Source organism: Mesoplodon densirostris, chromosome 16 (genome assembly GCF_025265405.1).
Source record: "Mesoplodon densirostris isolate mMesDen1 chromosome 16, mMesDen1 primary haplotype, whole genome shotgun sequence".
Classification (NCBI taxonomy): domain Eukaryota; kingdom Metazoa; phylum Chordata; class Mammalia; order Artiodactyla; family Ziphiidae; genus Mesoplodon; species Mesoplodon densirostris.
The window spans coordinates 67,507,214-67,531,771 of NC_082676.1; the positions used below are offsets into that span (position 1 = coordinate 67,507,214).

The 24,558-nt window shown below is 42.7% G+C and overlaps 1 protein-coding gene across 2 annotated transcripts in view; it reads left to right on the plus strand.

The window, feature by feature from the left end:
* The first annotated feature begins 236 nt into the window (after positions 1-236).
* PCSK2 (proprotein convertase subtilisin/kexin type 2) overlaps positions 237-24,558 on the plus strand; it is a 224,587-nt gene continuing 200,265 nt past the window's right edge. The window contains exons 1-2 of one of the 2 annotated variants that reach the window (XM_060078026.1): positions 237-413; positions 20,578-20,682. In XM_060078026.1, the coding sequence (XP_059934009.1) occupies positions 237-413; positions 20,578-20,682 (282 nt within the window). The remainder of the gene's footprint in view (positions 414-20,577; positions 20,683-24,558) is intronic. The other variant, XM_060078027.1, reaches the window with a different exon arrangement.

Genomic DNA, 24,558 nt, shown 5'->3' on the forward strand with positions numbered 1-24,558 from the left:
CCGGGCTGCCTGACTACACGGCTTCCCCGCCAGCCAGATGCTAGAGAACACACTGATTTGCTCCTTTCCAAACCCCTAATCAGTGTTTTTCTCTACACAAAGATTTTTTTAAAACAAGCAACAACAAAAACTATATATATTTTTTTCTTTTTTTTTTAAATTTGCACCTTCCTTGCGGGACCACTGCTCCGCCAGCCTGCGCGCCTCCTAACACCACTTTTCACTCCCAGAGAAAGATGAAAGGTGGCTGTGTCTCCCAGTGGAAGGCGGCCGCCGGGCTCCTCTTCTGTGTCATGGTTTTTGCATCTGCCGAGAGACCGGTCTTCACGAATCATTTTCTTGTGGAGTTGCATAAAGGAGGAGAGGAAGAAGCTCGCCAAGTTGCAGCAGAACACGGTTTTGGAGTCCGAAAGGTAAGATCTCTCTTGCATTTCGCATGTTGTTTCAAAACGGGGGCAGCCCTGCGCAATCTCATTGCAGATTTGCAAGTTTTCTCTCTATCTTGTGCGATGCAGATATTCTGCCATCGGCTCCTTAACACAACGTTGCCTCCGGTGATCTTTCACGGGTTATGTAATTAAAATGCCCTTCAAATTGTACTCGTAAGGTCATAAAAACAATGTATTGCTCTTTGACTTGGTGGCGAAAACAGGATAACACCTTTCAAACAATGCGGTGCGCCCGGGCTGCTGTCCGAGCTACCAAGTTCTCAAGGCTGCCTGGGGATGAGGTACGAAGTGCTGAACAGCTGGGCTTGGCGTTGGCAGGCTCGTCAGGGATGTATCCCCCGCCCCTGCCTCCCGGAGAACGGGTAGTTTCCGACGCACAAGGCTGGAAGCTTGGACACTGCGATTTGTCTCCGCGCTTTTCGAACCCGGCGCCAGGAGGACTTCCCTCCCTGACTCCTGTCCCGGCTCTTTTCCAGGGAAGGCAGCTCCCTGGCTCCAGGAGACTTGGAGACAGAACTGGTTTTTCTTTCCAAAATCGGGGCTGAACTTCCCCCGCCCACGCCCACGCCCGCCCACCCCAGAGCGTACTCAGCTCTCTAGTTCTCAACTCGCAGCTGCAGACGCTGGAGAGGTAGATTTTGAGGGGAGTTCCCTACGGAGAACTCGGGGTGTCTCTCCTGGTATGTGGGTGGCCGGCTTGGCTTTCCCACCAGAAAGCGGGTATCCCCATTCCAAGAACTTGTCAGAGTTCAACCGTTTGGGCAGCTGGATGATGTTCCCAGCCTCGGATGCCTCGGGACTCCTATGGAGACGCCAGGGTACCCAGTCTGGGAGGGAAGGGAGCGGAGAGCACTGGATGGGGGCCGCGGCTGACCTACCTGCTTCCTGCGAAATATCTCGCCAGGGATCTCAAGTGTCCTTAGGGGACCTGGCGAGGGGTGCGGTGGAGTGAGGGTGCAAGGAGAGACCGGGGCTAGCTGAGCCTGGAGGACGGAGGGATGCGATCTGTCGACCGGAGCGCTGACCGGGTGGAGGTCTGTGGGATTCCGGGTCCCGTTTCCTCCCTCCTGATCCCAGGAGAGAAGCTAGAGTTGAGCTGTGGGTGCTTCGATGCTGCCCTTGCCTCGCAAGGGCAGCGCGAACTGGGACTCAGTCCCTTCGGTCCGGACTTCCCACGTCTCCAGCCTCCCTCCCAGCCGCCGCAAGCCTCTTTCACCTGCTGCGGGTTCTCCCGCCTCCGTAGGGCGTTGGCCACCGCGATTTCGACCCCAAATGGGTTTGACAGTGAGTTTGACAGAGGTCTGGGAGGCGGCGCCGGGTCTGCCTGTGGCGCGCGGGCGGGTCCCGCAGAGGGACTTGTTGCTCCCGGGAAGCGTGGGTGGAGCACGGGAGAGGAGACGCCAGCTGAGGGTGCAGCCCGCCGCCGCTCTAGCCCAGGGCCTGGGGGCTGTTTACAGAGTGCCGCCAATACAATAAACGAGGAGACCCTCCTTCCTTCCCACCCTTACCCCTGGCCCAAACTTGGCAAGATCCAGGACCCAGGCGCCATAAATATAGTGGTGATTATTATTAGCTGACAGTTATAGGGCACCTTTATGTGATGGAGTCCTTACTTTCCTTTAATACTTTTCTTTAATACTCTCAACAACTCCGAGGAAGCTACGATTAGTGTTAAGCCGATGGTTCTGCTAAGGAAATTGGCTCAGATAAAGGCCCAAGATGTAAACAGCCAAGAATTTAAACCCAGATCTTCCAGAGATGAACTTATGCTCTCACCCCCTTAGTCCATGCCACACCAAGCTAAGTGCTCCGCAGGGTACGTTGGCCTTTAGGGTATGCTGAAAAGGGATGTGGCATCAGGTTCTTTAAAAAGGCTCTTAAAAAAACAAAAACAAAACAAAAGCTCTGTGAAAGGGCTGCGGTTGATGCAGAAATACCTGTTACTCTCTCCCCATAACAGGGTCCTTTCCATGGGGTGGGCAGACATCACTATCTTCTTTACTTCCCCTTTGGAAAATATGCCCTTAGCATTTGATCTTAGAGATGTAACCAAATCTAGGTGTAGCTGAGACTGATAATGTCTTAAAATATTTTCTCCAAGAAGCTTACTTCTTTTCTGTATAGAGGTGAACAGCCGAATAAAGGATTTACAGTTTTGGTGATGGAACTTGAGCAAGGAGGTGTAGAGACAAGGTCATCATAAATGAATCTGAATCCTCTCAATACATGTACCTTAAAATCTCAGGGAACTCATACTTTGGGGTGAAATCAGATACCTAAGCCTCTTTCCCATCCTTTCTTCGAGAGGAGCCCACTAGTTTTGCATTACAGTCTCAAACCGGCAGTTCCCATCCAGGAGAAACGGGCTTTTTACCTTGCCATCTCCTAGTTACCTGTCCATACCTCTCAGAAGTACTCTTATCCGAAAGATTTTTGCTCTGATACATATTTAAGTAAAAATCAGTCTATGGCAAGATACTTCTGATGAATTGTTGCACGAAGCTACACTTGTCTAGAATAAACCCTCTTTTCCTCCTTTGGATCCATGTCCACCCATCCCCCAAGACTGAGCTCCAAACTTTCCCTGATGCCATGAGCTTTCCCTTCTCCAAATTCCTGTGGGATAAAAAAGCAAAGACGGGCTTCCCTAGTGGCGCAGTGGTTGAGAGTCCGCCTGCCGATGCAGGGGACACAGGTTTGTGCCCCGGTCCGGGAAGATCCCACATGCCGCGGAGCGGCTGGGCCCGTGGACCATGGCCACTGAGCCTGTGCGTCCGGAGCCTGTGCTCCACAACGGGAGAGGCCACAACAGTGAGAGGCCCGCGTACCGCAAAAAAAAAAAAAAAAAAAAAAAGCAAAGACTACATGACATAAGCTAGGACATTTCATTACTTGTCCTCTAGTCAGTTCATATATGTAAGTAAATATGGGTGTAAGCATTGTCTACCCACTTAAAAGTTAAACATTCAGGGATGGGATCTTCTATATTTCTGGTTTCCTCACCAGAGCCAGCATATTATTGCCAGACTGTAAGAAAACTTCCTTAGTTTTACTTATTCCTCCAGGTCTCCCAAACACTGTCCCGTCTTCTTTTTGTCATGCTGTACTTTACTTTTGTCAACATTTCTTACTCAGTTTTCATTTTAAACACCCAATACCTCCTTCTCCTTCCTCTTTCTAACACCTAGGATACCTCCCAACTCCCTACCGCCCCCTCCTTCCAGATGCTCAGTGTCAGACAGCAAAGATTCTCAGCAATTATTTATTCATATGAAAGAAGGGAGGGACCTACTATTTTACAAAGTTATCTCATCTAACCTCATGACTCTGTGAGGTAGAAATTATTGGCATCAGCTCTAATTCTCAGATGAAAATCTTAAAGCTCTAAGAGGTTAAAAGTAACTGCTTATATCTGGAAAGTGAAAAAAACTCAGATTTAAAGCCAAAATAATTTTGTTTTTCTATCATGCTGCCTCCAGGAAGCCTTCCCTGACTGCCAAGAACTCTGCCTTTTGGGCACCATTTTAGAGTTCAGATATTTTTCCTTTCCTTTATTTCTTTTTTCTACAATATATTTAATACTTATTTGGTATTAACATATGTTGTTAACTAATGTGTATGAGTATACACTTCTTCAGATAAGTTGTAAATCTCCCAAGAGACAATATTTTATGTCTTTTTATAACCTCTATATTTAGCACAGTGTCCTATATATAAGGTACTCAATGAATATTTGTTGATTATTTTGCCTAACTCTTACAAGACCATGAGCAAACAATTATATTTCCTCTCTCAAAAGGAATAAAAATACCTGTAACTTTACCCTCAGAAAGGTGTGTTGAGACTAAAATTTTCTATTTTATCATGATGTGGCCCAAAGATGTAAGTTCACCAGAGAAGATGCATATGTCTAGGAGAATGAGTGAGTTTGCAATAATGACAAAGATGTTATTCTAAAGATTGCCTTAAAATTCTCAATACACTACTAATTTTAATTCCTTTGAAAAAGAAAATGAAAATTATTTATTAATGTGTTGAGGGTTGGCCAAAAATCATGTGAGAATTAAGGTAGAAATCCAAACAACTGACAATTAAGTTCTTTCTTTTACTATAATATGTTTTATTTTTTATCCATGTAGAGCTGAGGCTAGGATGATTACACAAGTAAAGTCATGTGACAGCTTTTATATGTATAATTGTTAAAAATTTTTTTAATCTAATAATTGTGCTGTTATGTAATGAAAGAATAAACTTCTGGTCATTTTAATTTTATTGAAGTATAATATAATTTAGGAAAGAGCATAACTTGATAAAATTTCATGAACTGGGCACACATGTGTAACCAGCACCTAAATCAAGAGATAAAATATTATCAGCATTCCATAAGTCCCCCTCTTGCTCACTTGGGTAGTTTTTAGCTTTAGGTTTGTAGGAGTTCTTTACCTATTATGGATAGGAATCTTTTGTCAGATATATGTATTTTGAATATTTATTCTCTCCCTTTTTTTTTTTTTTTTTGCGGTACACGGACCTCTCACTCTTGTGGCCTCTCCTGTTGCGGAGCACAGGCTCCGGACGCGCAGGCTCAGCGGCCATGGCTCACGGGCCCAGCCGCTCCGCGGCATGTAGGATCTTCCCGAACTGGGGCACGAACCCGTGTCCCTTGCATCGACAAGCGGACTCTCAACCACCGCGCCACCAGCGAAGCCCTATTCTCACCCTTTTAATGGTGTTTTAATGTCCCAACAATATTGAATCCATATTATATAATTTTACTTTCACTTCCACACACAATCAATTGTCAGTCAAAAGAATCCTCTAACCATATTCCCCCATCCTCTTAACGTAGTTTGGGGGATGAAGGCAGAAATAACAGGAAAAAGATTTGATCCTACGTATTTACAAAAGGATTCTTATCTTAAAAACCCTTAAGGTACAGTTTTTCTGGAACTACAAGATCTACTGTCATGATAGCTAAAGGGAAAGAGCTCAGAAACCCATTTCCCCAACATGACTGCCATGAATTCCTCTTGGACCCCAACTTAATACGTTATGCCTTAGGTCAAGTCCAAGTTCCTCCCTCATGCCTTCTCTGGTTGTTTTCTATCTCTTTGGAACTTCTATTGCATATAATCTGTTCCTTTCCCTTGGACCAGTCACCAGTCATATCTGTCACAGCACTCGCCATGCCCAACGCCCCTCTGGCTGAAGGAAACCAGGAATAGTGATGTTAAAAGGTAAAGATGACAGGATTTGGATTAGACAGCACCAGAAACTTGGCTAAGTTATGAAATCCCTCAGAGGCTTATTTTATTTGAAATGGTTAGTAAAATATGGGAGTTGTGAAAAATCAATAATATAGTGCATGTAAGGTCCTGGACACAGTGCTGAGTGCATAGAATAAAACCCTATTATTGGTAGTAGTAATAATAATAAGGTGATGACCTAGCCACATTTTTTTTTTTTTTTTACTCAAGAAAGCAGTTGTGAGTTATACTTTCTCAGGAGTGACAACTGACTGAGTGAGGAATAGACACTCAACCCAATGGCAACCCATCCATGAGTCAACCATGATCCATGAGATGGCCTGGCCCAAATAATTCAGTGGTCTACAATTTGTTACAGACCATGGTAATTATCTCAACCAATCATACTGGCTTCTTTAGGACATGTGACCCACTAGTTGCTATAGAATGGAGAATGGAGTCTAGTTGGCATGAGAAAGCCCATCCAGGTTGTGGGAGATGCAAGCATTGCATCTGAGTTTCTAGTAACTTCCAGTCCAAATTCCCAGCCAAAGAACTCTGTGACAGAGGCTTAAAGCTAGCCACCAAACTAATTTCCTCTTCTACACGAGCCACAGAAAGACCACATTTCCCAGCCTGCTTTGCAGGTAAGTGTGGTCATATGACAATTCCAGCCAATGTATGTAAGCAGAAGTGATGTGCTTTTCTTCTATGCCTGATGCATAAAAACTCCGTGTAGGTTGATTTTCCACACTCTTTTCTATTTTGAGGCTTGATGTGATTGAGAACAGTAACTCTGGAAGCAAATGCTAAAGATGGCAGAGTCACAACATGAAAGGAGCCCAGGTCCCTGATTCCTAACTTAGAATTTCTCATTCCTTACATGAAGCAGAAATTAAACTATTACATTAAGGCACTGAGATTTGGGAGTTTATCTTTAGAACAACCAGTATTACCTAAACCAATACATTCTCCATAAATGTTCCTTTTCTCAAGCTGTTGAAATGACTCTCCAAACTTTGTTAACCAAACCAAGGCAAATCACAACAACAATAATCTTCTAAAGGCTTATGAGAGTTCTTAGATTTTCATCTCATAACATCAACCAACTTTTCAGGTCTTTGTGACTTGTCTTCTCCAGCAAGAATATAAAATCCATTCAACTCTCTGTTGCTCGCACTGGCAACCAATACGCCCTACTCATAGTAGATACTCATTCTGTGCTTCTTGACTGATAAAGACACTTGGGTCACAAGATGATGATTTAAGCTGTCAGCTCAGAGAGAAAGTACTTGAAGAACTAGTCTTAAGAAACTACCCCTGTAATATCCATTTATTAATAGGCAGAAATTTAGCTAGGAAATAGAAGTAGTTAACAACCAGCAAATCACTGAGTGACAGACTCCTGTGTTTCCCTAAAATTCCCAACTTAGAAATTATCAATAGTAGAATACATGAGTTGTTTGAGCAGAGAAAATAAAGCCTGCAGTTAAAACTTGATAAATACAAAAGAAGGGGGGAAATTACACCTCTTTTTCTCAAATGAATGACTATCTAGAAATCAATTTCTATTTCAAAAGGTCTTATTAACTGTAGATCATAATGTTATAGCACATCAGAGAGTAATGCTGATAGTTAAATTTGCAATAGTTATATATTCAGCTATAACTGCTCAGAGAAGTCAGGCTTAAAAATAAAATGTGAAACCTGAAGTTCAAATGTTTTCCCCCCACTACAGCAGTGGCTTTATTTTACATTTGTGCTCAGATTCATCATTTTGAAGAGAAACATTGTACTAAATTTCTGGAATATATTAGTTGAGATTCAAAGAATCACAGGGCAGTTGAAAAACAGGAATTACAGCTTGACTTTGTCTACTAAGATGTATTTGTTATAGCTAAAGATGATTCAGTGGCTAAAATCCTCTAATGGTTAGGGAATCAAGAAATTACATCTGAGTTAACTCTCTTCTATCCTAAATGTAATGATTGCATATTAATTGATGGCTTCTACATGAGGTATATAGAAAAAGCAATAAACTTTTGCAGTTAACTTTCTTGACAAATTGTTTTTGTCCCTAAAGCCCATTTGACCATGGCTTTTTGGATCATGTTGTGATATGTTGAGATCCTCTGATGAGAATAATTGAAAATAATAAACTCTTAGGTTGAAAGTGAAGCATTGACACAAACTGTTAATTTTCTGATATTGAGTGAAATAGACTTAAGAATGTTACAGCATGCTGATAGTTTCCCCATTAGAAAGTTGACAAGAACATGAAGAAAACTGTAGGATCCTAGAGTGGCCCTTCATTTATAACTTTAAATGTGGCATTGACTCCCCTAAACACCCAATTCTTCTCCTAGTTTTTCTTAAATTCTAATTGCATCACAAGTCCTTTTACCAGAACTTCTTCAGTCCCAAATTCTTCATTTTCATTCATTTCTTGGTTAGCTGGGTTTTATTGAAAAGTGAAGGGATTAGCCTGTACATGAAAAAGGAACTCTCCTCTCTCTGAGATAAAAGAGAGAAGAATGAGCAGATGAAGTTCAGTTTTTAGGTCACAGAGGAGGATATCAGGAGAATATCCACTTAGGAGTCACAGTTATTTCAAAGGTGTAGGAGGCAAGGTCAATTCTTAGAGTGAGGGAAGTGGTGCTGGGATGGGGGCTTCAAAAGAGATAAAATCTTGTGCTCTGCAAATGGGGATGGGAGAGGATGCTGACAAAGGACCGGTAATGACTTCTGGCCAGTACTGAGGGGCCAAGTGGGAGAGCATGGATTTATAGCAGCAGCAACTGAGTCATTTTCTTCAATAGCACTCAAGTGGGGGTGGTGAAAGTAGGGAGAGAAGGAAATGGAGTTTTAAAAAATGGAATATCCATAAAATAGAAGAGAAGGTTAATTGGGATTAGTAGTGAGAGAGCTGAAAGGGAGAAAGCTATGGTTAGTGAGTAGGGTGTTGATACTCAAGACTCCCCAAACAGAGCATTTCCAGACAATGATGAGGTCCATGGAGGTGAGTTACCAACGCCAAAAAGAGGTGAAGGTGGTCAAGGAGCTGAAAGTCAAATGCACAAGCATCCATCCTCGTGCACCTCAGTCGTGCCATAGCTAAAGAGCATTGCCAAGGGAGAGTGTGGAGAGAAAATGAAGAGAAGAGGTTCTAGCACAAAATCTTGGAGAACTTTGGGTGTGGAGGGAGAAAGAGGAGACGGAACTTGGACAGTTAGGGATATGGAAGATTAATTGAGAAAGTGCAGGGCTGTGAAAGGAATGGAGATGAGGATTAAGAAAGAAAGAATGGGGCAATGGTGGCCACTGGTTTTGGAGATGAAGTCATTGGTGCAATTGGAGGAGGCACCTTAGCACATGGGAAGAGGAGAAGTACCATATGTCGGTTTGGGTCCCCAGGAGCAGTCCCTGGGACAAGGATTAAATGCAAGTTGTTTATCCAAGGCATGATTCTAGTAAATACCGGTAGGGGAGTGGGGAATTGAGACCGGGAAGGGAAGGCAGGAATTAAGGGTGTATTACAGCACAAGTTGTCACTGTGGGTAACTGGGGCTCAACCCCACCAGGAAACTCTGGGAGATGGTTTAGAACACATCTGAGAGTCATCCTGCCTGAGGGGTGAGGGAACTGCTGTATTTATATGTCAGTTGCAATCAGATATTGTTTCATGATTGATAGTTTTTCCTGGGTGGCCTTGACTCTCCAGCATTTTGACTTGGCAGATGCTCAAACAGAGCAGAATTTGGCCGCAAGAGAAAACTCTCAGACAAATAGATCCAGAGGCTTTCTTCATACACTAAATACTAAGGCCCAAAGGGATGTGAGCAGGAAAGTGATAGTGTCTATGACAGGAAGGAAGTCAAATTGTGAAGGCTGCAGTAAGTATGATGAAGTAGAGGTATCAAGTGTAGGCAGTTGCTTCAAAAAATACAGTGGTAAAGGGAGGACAAGAAGAAAAGTATTATTATGGTGACAAATTTATGTGGTCTTAATGATTTTTATGATAATGGTTTCTAAACACTTGTCAGACCACTTGGAGATTGGTACCCCACCAAAATACTGTGACATACTTGTCTGATTATTCTAACTGATTTATCCAGACTAATTTAAATTTTAACAAATAGTAACTGAAATTATGGAGTTACAGCCTGTCAGAGCAGGAAGAGACCTTGGAAAGGCATTAGTTTAACCCTTAATTTTATACATGAGGAAATGGAGATCAAACATGATGTTTATGTTCCCAACTATTTGCAATGAGCATTGGAACCCTGTTGCTCCCTGACGGTGGTTCAGACGCTGCATCATCAGAACCACTGCACCAGCCTTTCATGCTGAAAGAGAGAGAGAACCAGATTGAGAGGGATTTCTATGAGCGACTAACCATATAAACCAACCTGTTGGTTACCAGTTCATTTCAGGTCCTCCTAGTCTGCTTTTCTCAAATTTACCCCTAAATTTTTTACAGATTCCAGTTTCCCAAACAAAACTGGGAAAGTTATAAGTTCAGGGATTCCACACCAACAACAACCTACTGGGGAATTCCCTGGCAGTCCAGTGGTTAGGACTCTGGGCTTTCACTGCAATGGGCCCGGGTTCAATCAATCCCTGGTTGGGGAACTAAGATCCTGCAAGCTGCACAGTGCAGCAAAAAAACAAAAAACAAAAACCTATTGGATTAACATTTGATAAAAGATAGAATAGGAATTTTATATTTCTTTGACTGCCCCCTTAGTGACGAGCACAGTGCTGTACTTTTAGCAAGCACTTAATAAATATCAAAATCAATGGTTAGAAAACATTCTAAAGGCTTAGCATTATCATCAGATGCTCACTAAATGACAGACAGATGTGTTATGAGATACTGCAATCAGGAAAACCACACATGTGAGGAAACGTTATGAGAATATCCTAATTTGTATCTGTGTTAAGTGACTTCGATTAATTAACTACCATTAATAGCCTAAAATTTTGTGACTTAATGAGAAATTAAGAAGCCAATGACAGAGGAGAACAAGGAGATCCACAAATCCTATCTTTCCTTGCCCTTAGCTTGTTCTTCACTTCTGTGAAGAGGGGAAAATATCAGTTTCATCAGAAGGCTGTCAGTTCTCTTCAAAAATGATGGAAGTTCAGGGTTTCCCTGGTGGCGCAGTGATTGAGAGTCCGCCTGCCGATGCAGGGGACACGGGTTCGTGCCCTGGTCCAGGAAGATCCCACATGCCGCGGAGCGGCTGGGCCCGTGAGCCATGGCCGCTGAGCCTGCGCGTCCGGAGCCTGTGCTCCGAAACAGGAGAGGCCACAACAGTGAGAGGCCCATGTACCGCAAAAAAAAAAAAAAAAAAAAAAAAAATGATGGAAGTTCAAACATAAGAAGGTAGTTGGCATGAAAGAGTCAATTCTAGTCAGTTCCTGTTGACTGTGTTTCTAGGGAGTGTCAACCAGGAATGGGAGACCAAGAGAGAGCTTGCAGAGCCTAAGATGGGGGAGAAGGATGGGAAACAAGCCACTGTGGATCTCTTAAAGTCCAGGAGCAGCAACATGGGGTGAGGTGCAGAATCAGGCCAATGGGAACCTTGGAGAGTGTGTCTCCACTGAGGCATGGCACGAAGCAAATTTGGACCCAGAAGTTGAAGCCCGAAACAAGCCATTCTGTCCATTAACTTAGGAAGGAGGAAAGGACCAAAGAAAAGTTATGGAAGTTTGAAATCAATGGACAAACAAAGTAACAGGAGCACCGTCATAGCGGGGGAAGCTCAGAAGCAGAAGAATATTCCGTTCATTCAATAAGCACCTACTTGACGCATTCAATAAGCAAGTATGATATCAGGCACTGAGACACGGACTTGGGGACAAGTAAGAAAGTTTTCAGATATTAAGGAGCGATCAAGCTCCAGTGTGCAAGCACTTTTCAAGTCTTTGGTTGTGTCACATTTATTAAGTCCCATTGGCCAATGCAAGCCATATGGCCAAGCTCAGAGTCAGTGCAGGAGGGAACTATCCTAAGGAATTGATACAGAGAGACATAAACAAACGAGGACCACTTCTGCAACTTTCTCCTACTGAAGAGTCTGGGAGTTACAGCATTTCTGAGTTATCCCATCCAAGGGTGAGGAAGCTAGGAAATGTAGCCACTAGCTCCCATTCTTCCTCGGTTGAGGGTTACACCTGAAGGGCATCAAATCCCTTGCACTTCTGCTTGCCCCAAGCAGGCCAAGTCTGCTTCCACAGTCAGAGAACACCCTCAGGCAGAGGGGTGCATGAAGACTGTGGCAGGTACAGGCACAGTCTATAGGGGACCTCCAGGGTAGGTAAAGGGAATGCAGGAAGGCCATCAAAACATCATCTGCTACACAGAAGGCACACGTTAGATAAAATACAGAAATCACAGACAGGTAGGAGTGTTCTTTATGAGCAGCCAGAGTACTGGCAATATGTTTTGTGAGAGATCTGTGATACAGGACATGTGAAGCAGAAGGGAAGTCTTCACAAGACAGGCAGTGCCAAGTTGAGGTGTTTGCATTGAGGCTCATAATTTCAACAAATTAAAATAAAAGGGGGTTTATCAAGGATGGTACATCACATGAAACGAAGTGCACTGGAATTTTAGAAGGATTACAGTTAGTGTTGCCTGACTAGACAACATTTTTAGGAGATGAAACCAAAAAAGTGGACTGAGGATGGTTCATGAGGTTCACACCATGTTAGGAGCGTGGATCTTGTGGATAAGTAGAAGGAGAGATTGAAGGATACTTGGAAAGTATAGCAGAGTGGCCATATACAGGTAACCCTAGAAAAACAAGTTGAGCTCGTAGTGAAGTAGAGGGCCCTGGATCTCCCAGCCTTGTTCCTTTGTCCTAGGGAATCATTCATATCCTGGAAGCAGGTATCACCATCCCTTTTAACAGATGTTACTACTAGGGAATCATGCCTTTCATCCTACTGCCACTGGCTGATGACATCAGGGATAATAATAGCTTAATTATTGTCTTTGAAGCCACAGTGGATGGCTGGTAGAGGCAGCCAATTCTATGCATGAAATTTATTCCAGCTAAGAACAAAATCACTAAATGCATACTACTTCCTCCCAGACACACAGATACATGAATCTAAAACAAGCCCCCTAACTTAGAAGCCAAAAAGAAAAGCCAAGACAGTAATGTCATCCCAGCACACCTGATAAGTAGCTTACTCCCTGATATTCCAAAGGAAGAATACATGTTCTTACATTTTCATTTCTGAGATAATACATGGACATTTTGCCTTAGGTTAGAAAGGAACTGTTTGTGAATGAGGCTGAGGGTCAGCTATTCTTCACCTATCTCATTGTCTGACTGTCGTTTTAGACTTGATATAAATAAGTTGTGTAGGTTCTTGGGAGTATATCATTGTTTGAATCCCACTGTGGACTAGTAGCCCCATTCCACAAAAACAAACAACCCTGGACAACACAAGCCGTTTCGCATTTTTGTGCTCCTGGTCATAGGGAAGAGCCGCTCTTAGAATCACAGAAGAGAGTTGAGTGCTGTCCATGGAGAACAATACCTAGGAGAAGCGTAGAAATGGGCGAGGTGGGCCTAGAGCCAGGTGTCCTGAGCACTGAGTCAAGGATTTTCCACTCTCCCCTCGCACTTCCCCTCAGATAGCTAATTCCCCCCTTACAAATAGCTGATCCAAAGGAACATCCATCCATACAGTCATATTTTATTGAGCCCTGCAGAGATAGAGCACATTGAAAGGGATGGGTTTTACAGACAGAAAGGTAACGTATTTAGATTTATGTTAGACAAAAAGCATATTATAGTTCTCTAGACCATTTATAAGACTTCCCCTGATCTGATGGCTCCATCCAGTCTCTTACAAGTTACCTATTTTATGTACTGGGGTGTGGAAAACTCTGTTTAGCAGCTGGTTTCTGGTTCTATACCCAAAGGACCTCCTCAGAGCAGGCTAACCTTACAATATGCCCTGATAAGTTCAGGCTGAATAAGATTCTCTGTCACATCTGGTTACTCAAAGAAATGAGTCCTCACACCACAGGCCTCCTTCTGTTGACTGAGGAGCTGGAGGTGCAAATAAACAATTAGGCTCCTCTGCTGTATGAGCGGCATCTGTTCAAAGGAGCTGTCAAGGCTTCCACTGCTCTAGTGAAATCATATTTACTTTATTCATCTAAATAATGTGGCTTATTTTCCTTCAATATGAAATTGTCTTGGCCTGTTTCTTGTTGATTGATTTTTATGAGATAGCATATTTTTTGTGCCTCCATATGCCTCTCTGCTAAGAATGGAATGACTTCTTATTGAACAGTTCCAATTATTATATCCTTTCATAGTTTTAGAATCATTGGATATATTCAAAATGCCCAGCTCCTCATCTCCATTTTATTTACTGACCATCTAGGCCCCTTTAAAAAATAAAAGGAAAAGAATGATCAAAATAAATAAAAATAATAAATAAAAATTAAAACAATAAAAGCCACACACTCTATATTCCATTTCCAACATGTTGCTCTCTGTTTGGGTAATTATAGCAATTGGAATCCACTGAAATGGGCTATATTATTTTTAAGACTATTTTTTAAAAGCCACTTTAAGTGGACAACAATTAAGGAAGGTACAGAGATTTCTCATATACCCCTGCTCCTACACACGCATACTGTCTACTTTTATCAACATCACTCACCAGAATGGTACATTTTTACCAAAGATGAACCTACACTGACACATTATAATTGCCCAAAATTCATAGTTTACCTTAGGGTTCACTCTTAGTGTAAATTCTGTAGGTTTCGACATGAGTTTAATGACATATATCTATCATGATAATATCATACAAAATATCTTGACTACCCCCAAATTCTCTGTGCTCGGCCTGTTCTTCTCTGCCCCCACCCGTACCCCCTGGCAAACACTGATATTATTTTTCTTTGCACAGTTTTGCCTTTTCAAGAATTTCAGATGGTTGGACTCATTCAGACTTTCCCGACTGGCTTCCTTTGCTTTAGTAATATGTCTTTTTGTGGTTTGATAGCTCGTTTCTTTTTAGCACTGAATAATATTCCATTATCTAGATGTACCACCGTTTATTTACTCATTCATCTACTGAAGGACACCTTGGATGCTTCCAAATATTGACAGCTATGAACAAAGCTGCTATAAACATCTGTGTGCAGGTTTTTGTCTGAACATGAGTTTTCAGCTCATTTGGGTAAATACCAAGAAGTACAATTGCTGGATTATATGGTAATAGTATGTTTAGCTTTGTAAGAAACTGCCAAACTGTCTTCCAGAGTGGCTGTGCCATTCTGCATCCTCACCAACAATGTATGAGAGTTCCTGTTGCTCCACCTTCTCACCAGCATTTCGTATTGTCAGTGTTCCAGATTTGGGCCATTCTAATAGATGTGTAATGATGTGTCATTGTGGTTTTAATTTGTAATTCCTCATGACATACGATGTGGAGTATCTCTTCATATGCTTATTTGCCACTTGTATGTCTTCATTGGCGAGGCATCTGTTATGGTCCTTGACCCATTTTTAAATTGGGTTCTTTGTTTTCTGATTGTTGAATTTTAAAAGTTCTTTGTATATGTTGGGTAGCAATCTTTTATGTATCCTTTGCAAATATTTTCTCCCAGTCTGTCACTTGTTTTCTAAATTCTCTTGATATTGTCTTTCACAGAAGTTTTTAATTTTAATGGAGTCAATACTTGAACAACTACTCAGTGAGCTTAAATTGTTGACCCAGGAAATCGTGAGCTAAATAATCGGTTTCTGTTTGGAGCTACTAAGATTTTTGGTGGTTTGTAGCACACATTATCATGGTGATGTAGGACTGAAACTCAAGTGCCTGAAAGGCTTTCTCCAAGGCTAGAGAACCTTAATGAGGACCCCTGCAGCTCCTCAGCCACCAGAGCCACAGACTACCTCCATGGGTTTGCTGATCTCTCCAACTCTCAGTCACTAATCATGTTCTCTGAGCTTCTTTGTGAATCACCTAAGAGCCTGACAACAGAGGCAATTAATGTTGGTCCTGTGGAGGCAGAAGACAAAAGAAGAGCCTTGTGCAGGAGAGGAGGTGGTCTTTCCCTGTTGTTCTCCAGACCCATTTTTTACCCATCTCTTTTTCAAAGCAAGACAGAAAGAGGTGAGAGTATTCAAATAGCTGACATGTGTGATCCTAGGTCCAAACTTTAAGTTGGAGGAACTTTGGCTGGGGGTAAGATGCAACTCAGTACAGGTGAGCATTGAGAACCTGTAAACAAGAGCTTGTTCAGGCTGAAGCATGGTTGTAACATAGGCAGGTCTATGCCTTCGGTGCCCCTCTCCTTCCTCTCTCAATTCTCCTCTCTTCCTTTCTGGCCCTAGGAACCTCCATCCTGTCAACAAATCTCAGTGAGGCATTTAGCTGACCATGGCTTAGGGTGTTACCCACCCCCATCCCCCCAGAGATAACTGGACTTTCGTCTGGGACCCCACCCCCCTCCACCCAGTTCCCTTTCTCCCTCATCCTGATTGCAAAGTGCCGTCCCCCACCCGTAAGAAACTGCATGCAATCTGGGGAAATTAAGAATGGTCTCAGGAAATGTCAGTACAACGCAGAGCCTAGCCCTCCCTGTGAAATGCAGGACCCCTAAATGAAATTGACAAGCAGTTATCAGCTGAACCAGCTTTCTATCCTTGATGTATTGTTTCCCAGTTTTTATTCCTTGAACCTCTTGACAGCAGCTCCCCTTGAAAATAAAATTATACATTTCTTCATATGTGGAATGAAGTCCATTGTTCTACCAAACTAGACTCCCAAATAAACAGGACTGAGCCTCATGAAAATCAGCACAATGGACAAAGCCACTAAAAGAAAGGTGATGGGTCTGAGCCAGAGTCCTAACTGCTTGGGGGCTCTGGACCCATTTGAGAATCTGTGAGAAGCAGTGGTCATTCCTGAAACAAGCAAATGCATAGAAGCACAAAATTTGGGGTGGAGACAATGTTCGCAGACCAGCGTCCAGGGGTTGCCTGAGGGGAAGGAACTCTGGTCTAAAGGAAGGTGGGCAGTGGGCTCCAAGAGGATTTAACACACGTTGTTATCTGTTCACAATCGGTGTTCACAATCGGCGGCCAGTTCCCTGGGGTTCCTGGCTGTTGAGGAAAGCGAGTGTGTGGGTTCAGAGAGTAGCTTTAGCTTGGAGCCATGGTTATCAGTGGGAGAAGGAGACAGGCGGGACAGAAAAGAGGCATGAGAAGCGTTGCTGGGATCCATAAAATTTCGCGGCATAATGAGAATTTCTAAAAACTGCAAGTCTGAGTTAGCAACGTTATTATACTGTCACCCAGCCTGAACCTTCAAGCTGACAATTTGCTGTGAATTCTTCTTTCACTTCTTTTTTTCTCCTTCCTTCTGGAACCATGTGTATTTTGCCTTAAGACACAAAAGTGATGGTGTAAAAGAAAAGAAGGGTGTGTGTGTGTGTGTGTGTGTGTGTGTGTTTAAATGAAGGAAACATTTGAGAATATACTAAGTGTTGAAATATATGAGAGGTTTCTTACTGGGACACAGGTGAGGGTTTGGGGACCTAAGATTGCTTTTAACATGTCTTTTCTATTTGGAAGATCAGCCTTCTACTTAAGAAACAGAGGAAGGCACAAGCATTTCTTCACTGAGGTCTGTGTGGGCAGCAGGTACCTTGCACTGCTGTAAGGCACACGGCGTCTGTCTTTCCCTGCCCATGATGAGCTTGTGCTTTGCACATGATCTCCCCAGACAGTTGCTTCTCAGAGGCTCAGAGGGCAGTGGATTTGGGGTCTACACTCCAAAGACAAGAGGCAAAAAGGGCTCAGAAAAATAACCAATGCCTGCAGGTTAATCTTCTGTTAAGTCTGTGGTCAGTCAGTTTACCTGTTTATTGCCCGAGTTTCCAATTTCAGCTCTATGAGACCAATTAACTCCATTTCTTCCATAGCCAAGACAGTGCTTCTAATCAAAGAATCCCGGGTCGTGGGTCCCAAATACACCGCAGAGGGTCACTCACCAGCCTGGCTGTCCTTGAGTCGCACTCCTCCTTGTCAGGAATTCCAGCCTGCAAAATCTGTTGGATTCATAGCCAGGGTTATCAAGGGGGACGGGACATAGAGCAAGACAGCAACGGAAGCGGTGGAGGGGGAAGCATCTGGAGTTACAGTCAAGGAGACCAGGGATTTCCGTTGAGAGCTCCCTCTTGACTGGGCAAGTCCTGCCCCTCCCTGAGCCACAATGTCTTTCTCTATGAAATGAGGCCCTGAGACCAAGCCAGGGGTGCCACCCAACGGCCTTCAGTTGACATAACCATGTGAAGTGACTTCAGTATGTGACAAAGGGAAGTGGTGGGACCTCCGGCTTGAAATTTTTAAATATATGGCCCTCTTAAGGGCATTCAAATTTAATTTTAAAAGTATTTTTACATTTTAAAAAGTTTCAATTTGGGAATAACTTTAGACTTAAGAAGTTGGCAAAAATTGCACACAGGTTCACCCATGTTCATAGCAGCATAATTCACAATAGCTAAGAGGTGGAAGCAACCCAAGTGTCCATCATCTGGTGAATAGATAAACAAAATGTGGTATATACATACAATGGAATACTATTCAGCCTTAAAAAGAAAGGGAGTTCTGACAGTGCTTCACATGGATGAACCTGGAAGATATTCAGCTGAGTGAAATAATCCAGTCACAAAAGGACGAATATTTTATGATTCCACTTATATGAGGTCCCAGAGTAGTAATATTCTTAGAGACAGAAGGTAGAATGGCGGTGGCCAGGGGCTGGGGGGAGGGGAGAATAGGAAGTTATCATTTAATGAATGTAGAGTTGAACGTGCAGGGTCAAAAGAGTTCTGGATATTGATAGCAGTGATGGCTGCTCAACAATGGAGATGAAAGTCGCTAAACTGTACACTTAAAACTTTAAAATGAAAATTTTTTATATTCTGTATATTTTACCACAATAAAAAAATTACTCTTTTTTAAATGGCAACAAAGTTCCCATATACCCTTTATCTAGCTTTCCCAAAGTTAACGTCTGACAAAACCATAGTACAATTTATCAAAGCCAGGAAAAACATTGATATAACACTGTTAATTAATCTACAGATTTCGTTCACAGTTTTCCAAGTGTTCCACTAATGTCCTTTTTTCTGATCCAGGATCCAATCCAAGATATGTGTTACATTTAACTGTCCTGTCTCCCTAGCCTCCTCTGGTTTCAAAAATTTCTGCAGTCCTTATTTGTCTTTTATGACCTTGAAGATTTTGAAGGGTACTAGCCAGTTATGGGTTTGCCTGATGTTTCCTCCTGACTGAGTACAGATTATGTATTTCTGGCAAGGAAATTATGTAAGGGATGTCTCCTTCTCAGTGCATTGTATCATGAGGCACATGATTTTGATATGTTTCATCCGTAGTGAGGTTAACTTACATCACTTGGCTGAGGACGTCTCTGCCAGGTTTCTCCACTGTAAAGTATTATTTCTCTTTGTTTATTGTTATATTTCCCCCACTAATTTTAGCATCCTTTGGTGACACTTGCCAGCCACAATTATTTATGGTGTTTCCAAATGGTGATATTCAATTTCTGTTCATTACTTCTACTGTGTTAATTGGAATTCCACTGTAAGAAAGAGTTTTCCATTTGCCTCTATTCAAATTTAATTTTTTTTTTAATCAGTAAAACAGAGCCAGAACAATGTCCCTCCAAAGCTCACTGGTGCTCTATAGTCCCAAATTTCCTTTCTTGTGTTAAAAATTCTCAGATTCTTCATGCCCTCCAGAATAGGAAGTAAAACTCCAAGTTCACACCACTTGACAGTGGTCATAAGCACAAGTCTTTGGAGAGCAAAAGATAAGCACACTTACATTTTCTTTCGTTCTCCCTCCACCCCTGCACCTTTTTGATCAAATCTTACGATTACCCTGAGGACATCAGCAGGGTTAAGTAGAGAAAACATTCAAGAATCACTGAACCTGGAAAATTGCACATGAAATATTTATGTTTAATTCTCCCTGAAGAATGTGCTTTTTAATGAACAGGAACAAAATCACAAATGCTACAGTGTTCTAAAAGATTTTCATGTGCACACCAGACCCCTCGCCAAACTTGCTGTGCCCTTGAAGTTCATCTAGTATCTGCTTCTCTGGCCTCAGGCCCCCTCCTCCTTTGCCAGGAATGTCCCTTGAGGGCCCTTATCTGGGCTGCTCCTGGCTGGTGTCACCAGCTGACAGACAGAGCCAATATTATTGTAGAGTTTTAAGCCTGCACAGTCGTAAAAAATGAAGGAATAAAACATTTTTTTTCAGCTAGCTATTTGTTCCTGTTATCCATTGCTGAGTAACAAACCAACCCAAAACTTCTTAGTATAAACAACAACCATTTTATTATGTTCATGGACTTGGGATCAAAGATTCATACAGGGTACAGTGTGGATGGCTTGCTGTGGTCCACATGGGGCCCATTTAATGGGTAATGGTCTGTAGTTTTCTCTTCCTGTGGTACCTAAGAGAAGAGAATGGAGAACTTGGTGTGGGGATGAATATAAAAGGAAGGCTCCATGGAGGAGAAGAGAAGATTAAAAGGTGGATAAAAGCTAAAGCAATGGAGAAAAAAATAGAAGGTTTGGGGGGAGGGGAGGTGAACGGCATTACATAAGAAAAGATAGGGAAATGGGGAGGAGAACAGTGACAGGGTACCAGAGAGCCAAGTCTGATAGGGGGTTAGCAGGGGTTATCTCACATACCCTCCCATCCCAGGGAGCCCCGGCATGCACCCCAGCTCTGGGGTCCCTGTTCTAGGGCGCCGCCAGAAGCTAACCACGCCTGTGTCTGTTTGACTCTCCACAGCTCCCCTTTGCTGAAGGCCTGTATCATTTTTATCACAATGGTCTGGCAAAGGCCAAGAGGAGACGCAGCCTGCACCATCAGCAGCAGCTGGAGAGAGACCCCAGGGTGAGTTTTCCTGGAAACCTGCCTTCTAACCTCTGCTGCCGCAAATGAGCCCATTGTGGGGGTGTACAAGGGAGCAGGCAGGAATTTTGAAGTAAAGGCACTTGACGTGTAGGCCAAATGGATCCCTTGCAGAGTGGTCCTGGGGACTTTGTTCCTCTGTCTTACGCGTAATAATTAAGCCCTCGATCGGCCAGAGGTGGGGGAGTAAACAGGAGTACCACCTCTTTTCTGGCTTTTTCTCCTGCATTACCGTGTGAGGACTGCTGGTTGCCTGGGGACATGCTTTGGCCTGCGATGGATGGGAAGACACCAAGCAGTTTAATAAGTCATTTTATGGACGGTTTCTACTGGTGAATCCACATGCTCTGAGGAGACGGCCATGCCCCATATGGCCAGTGAGCGATCAGCTCACAATAGGCAGTGGGCTTCTCCGTGTCCAGGCATGACTGAAGCCACAAGACCTGCTCAGCCCCTCTTCCCACACTGTTCTTTCTGACCTAAGTTACCCCATGCCCCCCATGTCTTCTGGATGCTCATGACTCCCGCTTTTACCTCCAATCTTTACCTTGCTCTTGGACACCAGCTCTCATTTCCTACTCCCTTTCCCCTCAGAAACCTAAATTCAACTTTCTTGTAACCAAACTTATCATCTTGGCCATAAAGCAGCTCCTTTTCCAGTGTTCCCACTTCCTGTTTTCTCAGAATAAGAACTTTGGGCGTCGTTGAATCCTGACTGTCCCCACCTCCTCCGCCCTCCCCACACTCATTCAACTGGGAGATTCTGATTTCTCATATGCAATTCACCAAGAGGGAAATTAATAATCCAGGCAGTTTGCTCTCTGTACACTGAAGGCTTCATACCCTCTTCCCTAGGACTTGGGCGACAGTGGACGTGAAAAGGGTCAGACATTTGAGTTAGAGGTTTAACATGAGACTCCTTTGGAGCTGATGGAATCTGGAATCATTCATGTGGGGCTTTTCATGTGAACATTTGACTGGGTTTAATGTGGCCTTTAATTAGGAACGCAGATGAAACAGACTCCCCCGCAGATCACCAACTGACAGGCCAAAGGCAATTTTCCTTTAACTCCTCAACCCAGGGGATCCCGCATTCCTTAGAGTGAAAATACTGCTCTGAAAAGCCACTTTATCTTTGCTTTTGCAGTAAGATCCAAGCTGCTGGTGCTGTCAGCCCATGCCCAGCATTAGTAAGGGGTCTGTTGCAGAAGCTGGCACCATTACCTAAGGGAGAAGCTCTCCTTTCTGTCATCACAGCCTTGGCCTGGCTGTATCAGTTCAGTGTCTGGGGATGCCCTTGAGAAGCCCTGGACAGGGATGCTGCCTGTCTCACCTGTGGACCCAGAGTGGGTACCAGCAGACAGTGACCACTCTGGGGCATGTGACACTGGTTTTCCCTATGCTTCCTACCTGCCCCATGATCTTACCCTTTATGGCCAATTTTTTACTTTTATTTATATAATTCTTAAAAGTTCCTTTGGTTTCTTTTCTTCCACAATTAAACACATTGCCCCGAGATCATTCAGAGAAGCACATAAAAGAAATTGGAGCAGAAGGAAAGTGGTGCTTAAAAGGCTTGGATAGGGAAAGAGAACCAAGGAACAGTGAAACTAAGAAGCCATTGTTTGGTTCAGAGAGACTCCTCAGGCCCATTAGATTAAGATTTTCTTATTTTGGCACTTACTTGAAATGGTCTTTGAAATGCTGATTCTTGAAGTGTACAGTGATGTTTATGAAAGAGAAGAAAAGATGGGATGGATAATAAGGAAGGAAATCATGTATTGGTGATTCCAATCATTTGTCTTTCTCCTCAAAATAGTATCTATTTTAACCAAAAGGAGCATCCATTCCCCATTGCCCATTATAAGGTCCCGGTAGCCATCTGCCTCTACCTGGTGGGGGTATCCATGTACCTGCCCACAAAGACCAAGAGAAGAGAGCAGCAAAACTAAGGTCGTAAATCTCCCGTATCTTTTATCTGCCTTCTCATCAAGGTTAAATGTCAGGGCTGCTGTCAATAATAAAATCATTTTAGGAAAAGAAATAAAGCATAAAACCTCATAATTCTTTGCAAAATGAAAAAAAACCAAGAAACAAAAAACAAAAAACCCTGCTAGTAATGACTGCCTTGTTCCAAAAAACAACCCATTAGATTAAGGCCTCAGTCTTTCCTGCAGGATGTTCTTGTGGTCGCCTAATTTTGGCATCGGCTGACAGGAATCGGGTGACTACTCTTAAACAAAAAGCACTGATGATGAGCCATACAACAGCAGTGTTATGAGGATTCTGGAAGCCCAGTGGGTTTCTAGACCTTAAACTAAGGGCAAATATGTCGAGTTAGGATACCTCAACGTGGGGTTACCCAAGCACATTCAAACAGGTTTCAAAAAGAGAAGTAAATAGACGTATAGAGAGGAAAGGGGAAGGATCAGGTAGTTGAAAAGGATCCTTTTGTCTCTTGCACAGACGTTGCAAGTTACTTTTCATGAATCAAGATCTTAAGAGCAAGTTGTTTTATCCTCCTCTGAAACACGTTGTCTCCTAGGCTTATCAGCTTTAATCATGCTCGCAGCCCCAGCTTCCTTCTTCCCCTGTCTCTGCATTACTTTCTGGACTCTCTCACTAGCTGTCACCTGGCTTGTGAACGACAATACAGAGCCCAAGGAGCCATGTACATAAGTCCGGGAGGGTTTCAGCTTCTATAGACTCTCAGGGCTCAATCTACCTAGGTAGCTTTTTAGCCAAAGAAATTACCAAGATCTCCTATCAACCCAACAAATAGAGAAGAAAAAGATAGAGGACCAAGCTTACTTTTGGTTTTGTTCTGGCTTCAGAACAGAAATCTCAAGGATGTTTGTCCCTCATTTCACGACTAACTTTTATGTTTAAGGAAAAGAAGAAAACGACTAGAAAGGGATCACATGGACTTTTTGTCCAGGCCATTACAGGGCTGATTTCAATATCTTTATATTTGTTCATCAATATTCAGGGCAATAGCTAAGAAAAAGATTCTGGGGCAGACTGTTTTAAAGGTATTCTCTTGCCTTTCCATTTCTTTCTGCTAAAAAGACTAGCATAATGCCGTGTTAACATCATTTAGATGCTAAAAAGCAAAAACTGTGTCTTTTTTATTTCTGGGTATCTTTGTATAGTGCAGTTCTGAGCACACAGTAGATGCTCAAAAAGTGACTGTAAAGTGGATGGTTAATGATTTTTTTCAGAGTTTTAATCTATGAAGTAATATTGTTCATCTCATCTTATGTTTTCATTGCTATTCTAAAATGTGCATCCACTAGGAAACAGAAGTATAGCCTTCTTTCTAACGCTTCCTTTAATTATATTCTTAATTGTGGGTAAAAGAAACCAATTCATTTAATCATTTTCAAGTCTTGTCACTTAAAATCCTATGAGGAACCAGTTTTTAATTTCCAAAGTCACTCTGTGTTCCTGATCATATTCAAAGTCACAGTGCAACCACTGAAGCAAGAACAACATGTTTGGAAAGTGTGTGGATAGCTAAAATAATTTGAAGATGTAATAAATAAATCCAAAGCTGAAACGAAATAATAAAACCAAAAATTCCTTCTCCGCATCAAGGTCAAGAACAAATAATCCATGTTCGAAACCTCTGTGACATTAGTGAAACTTTAGCTAAGAGCAGCATCAACAAATCTTAAAGTCAAACCTAACTGGTCCACAGTCTACACATCAAACCCCATACGTTCTACAAGTACTTGAAAAGCTGCTGGGGAATAGATTTATTTAAGACATTTGTTTCACAGTCCTGTTGAATCATACCTGCTCATCTGACATAGAGAGCATTGAAATGAAATACGTTCAGAAACATAAAGACTCACA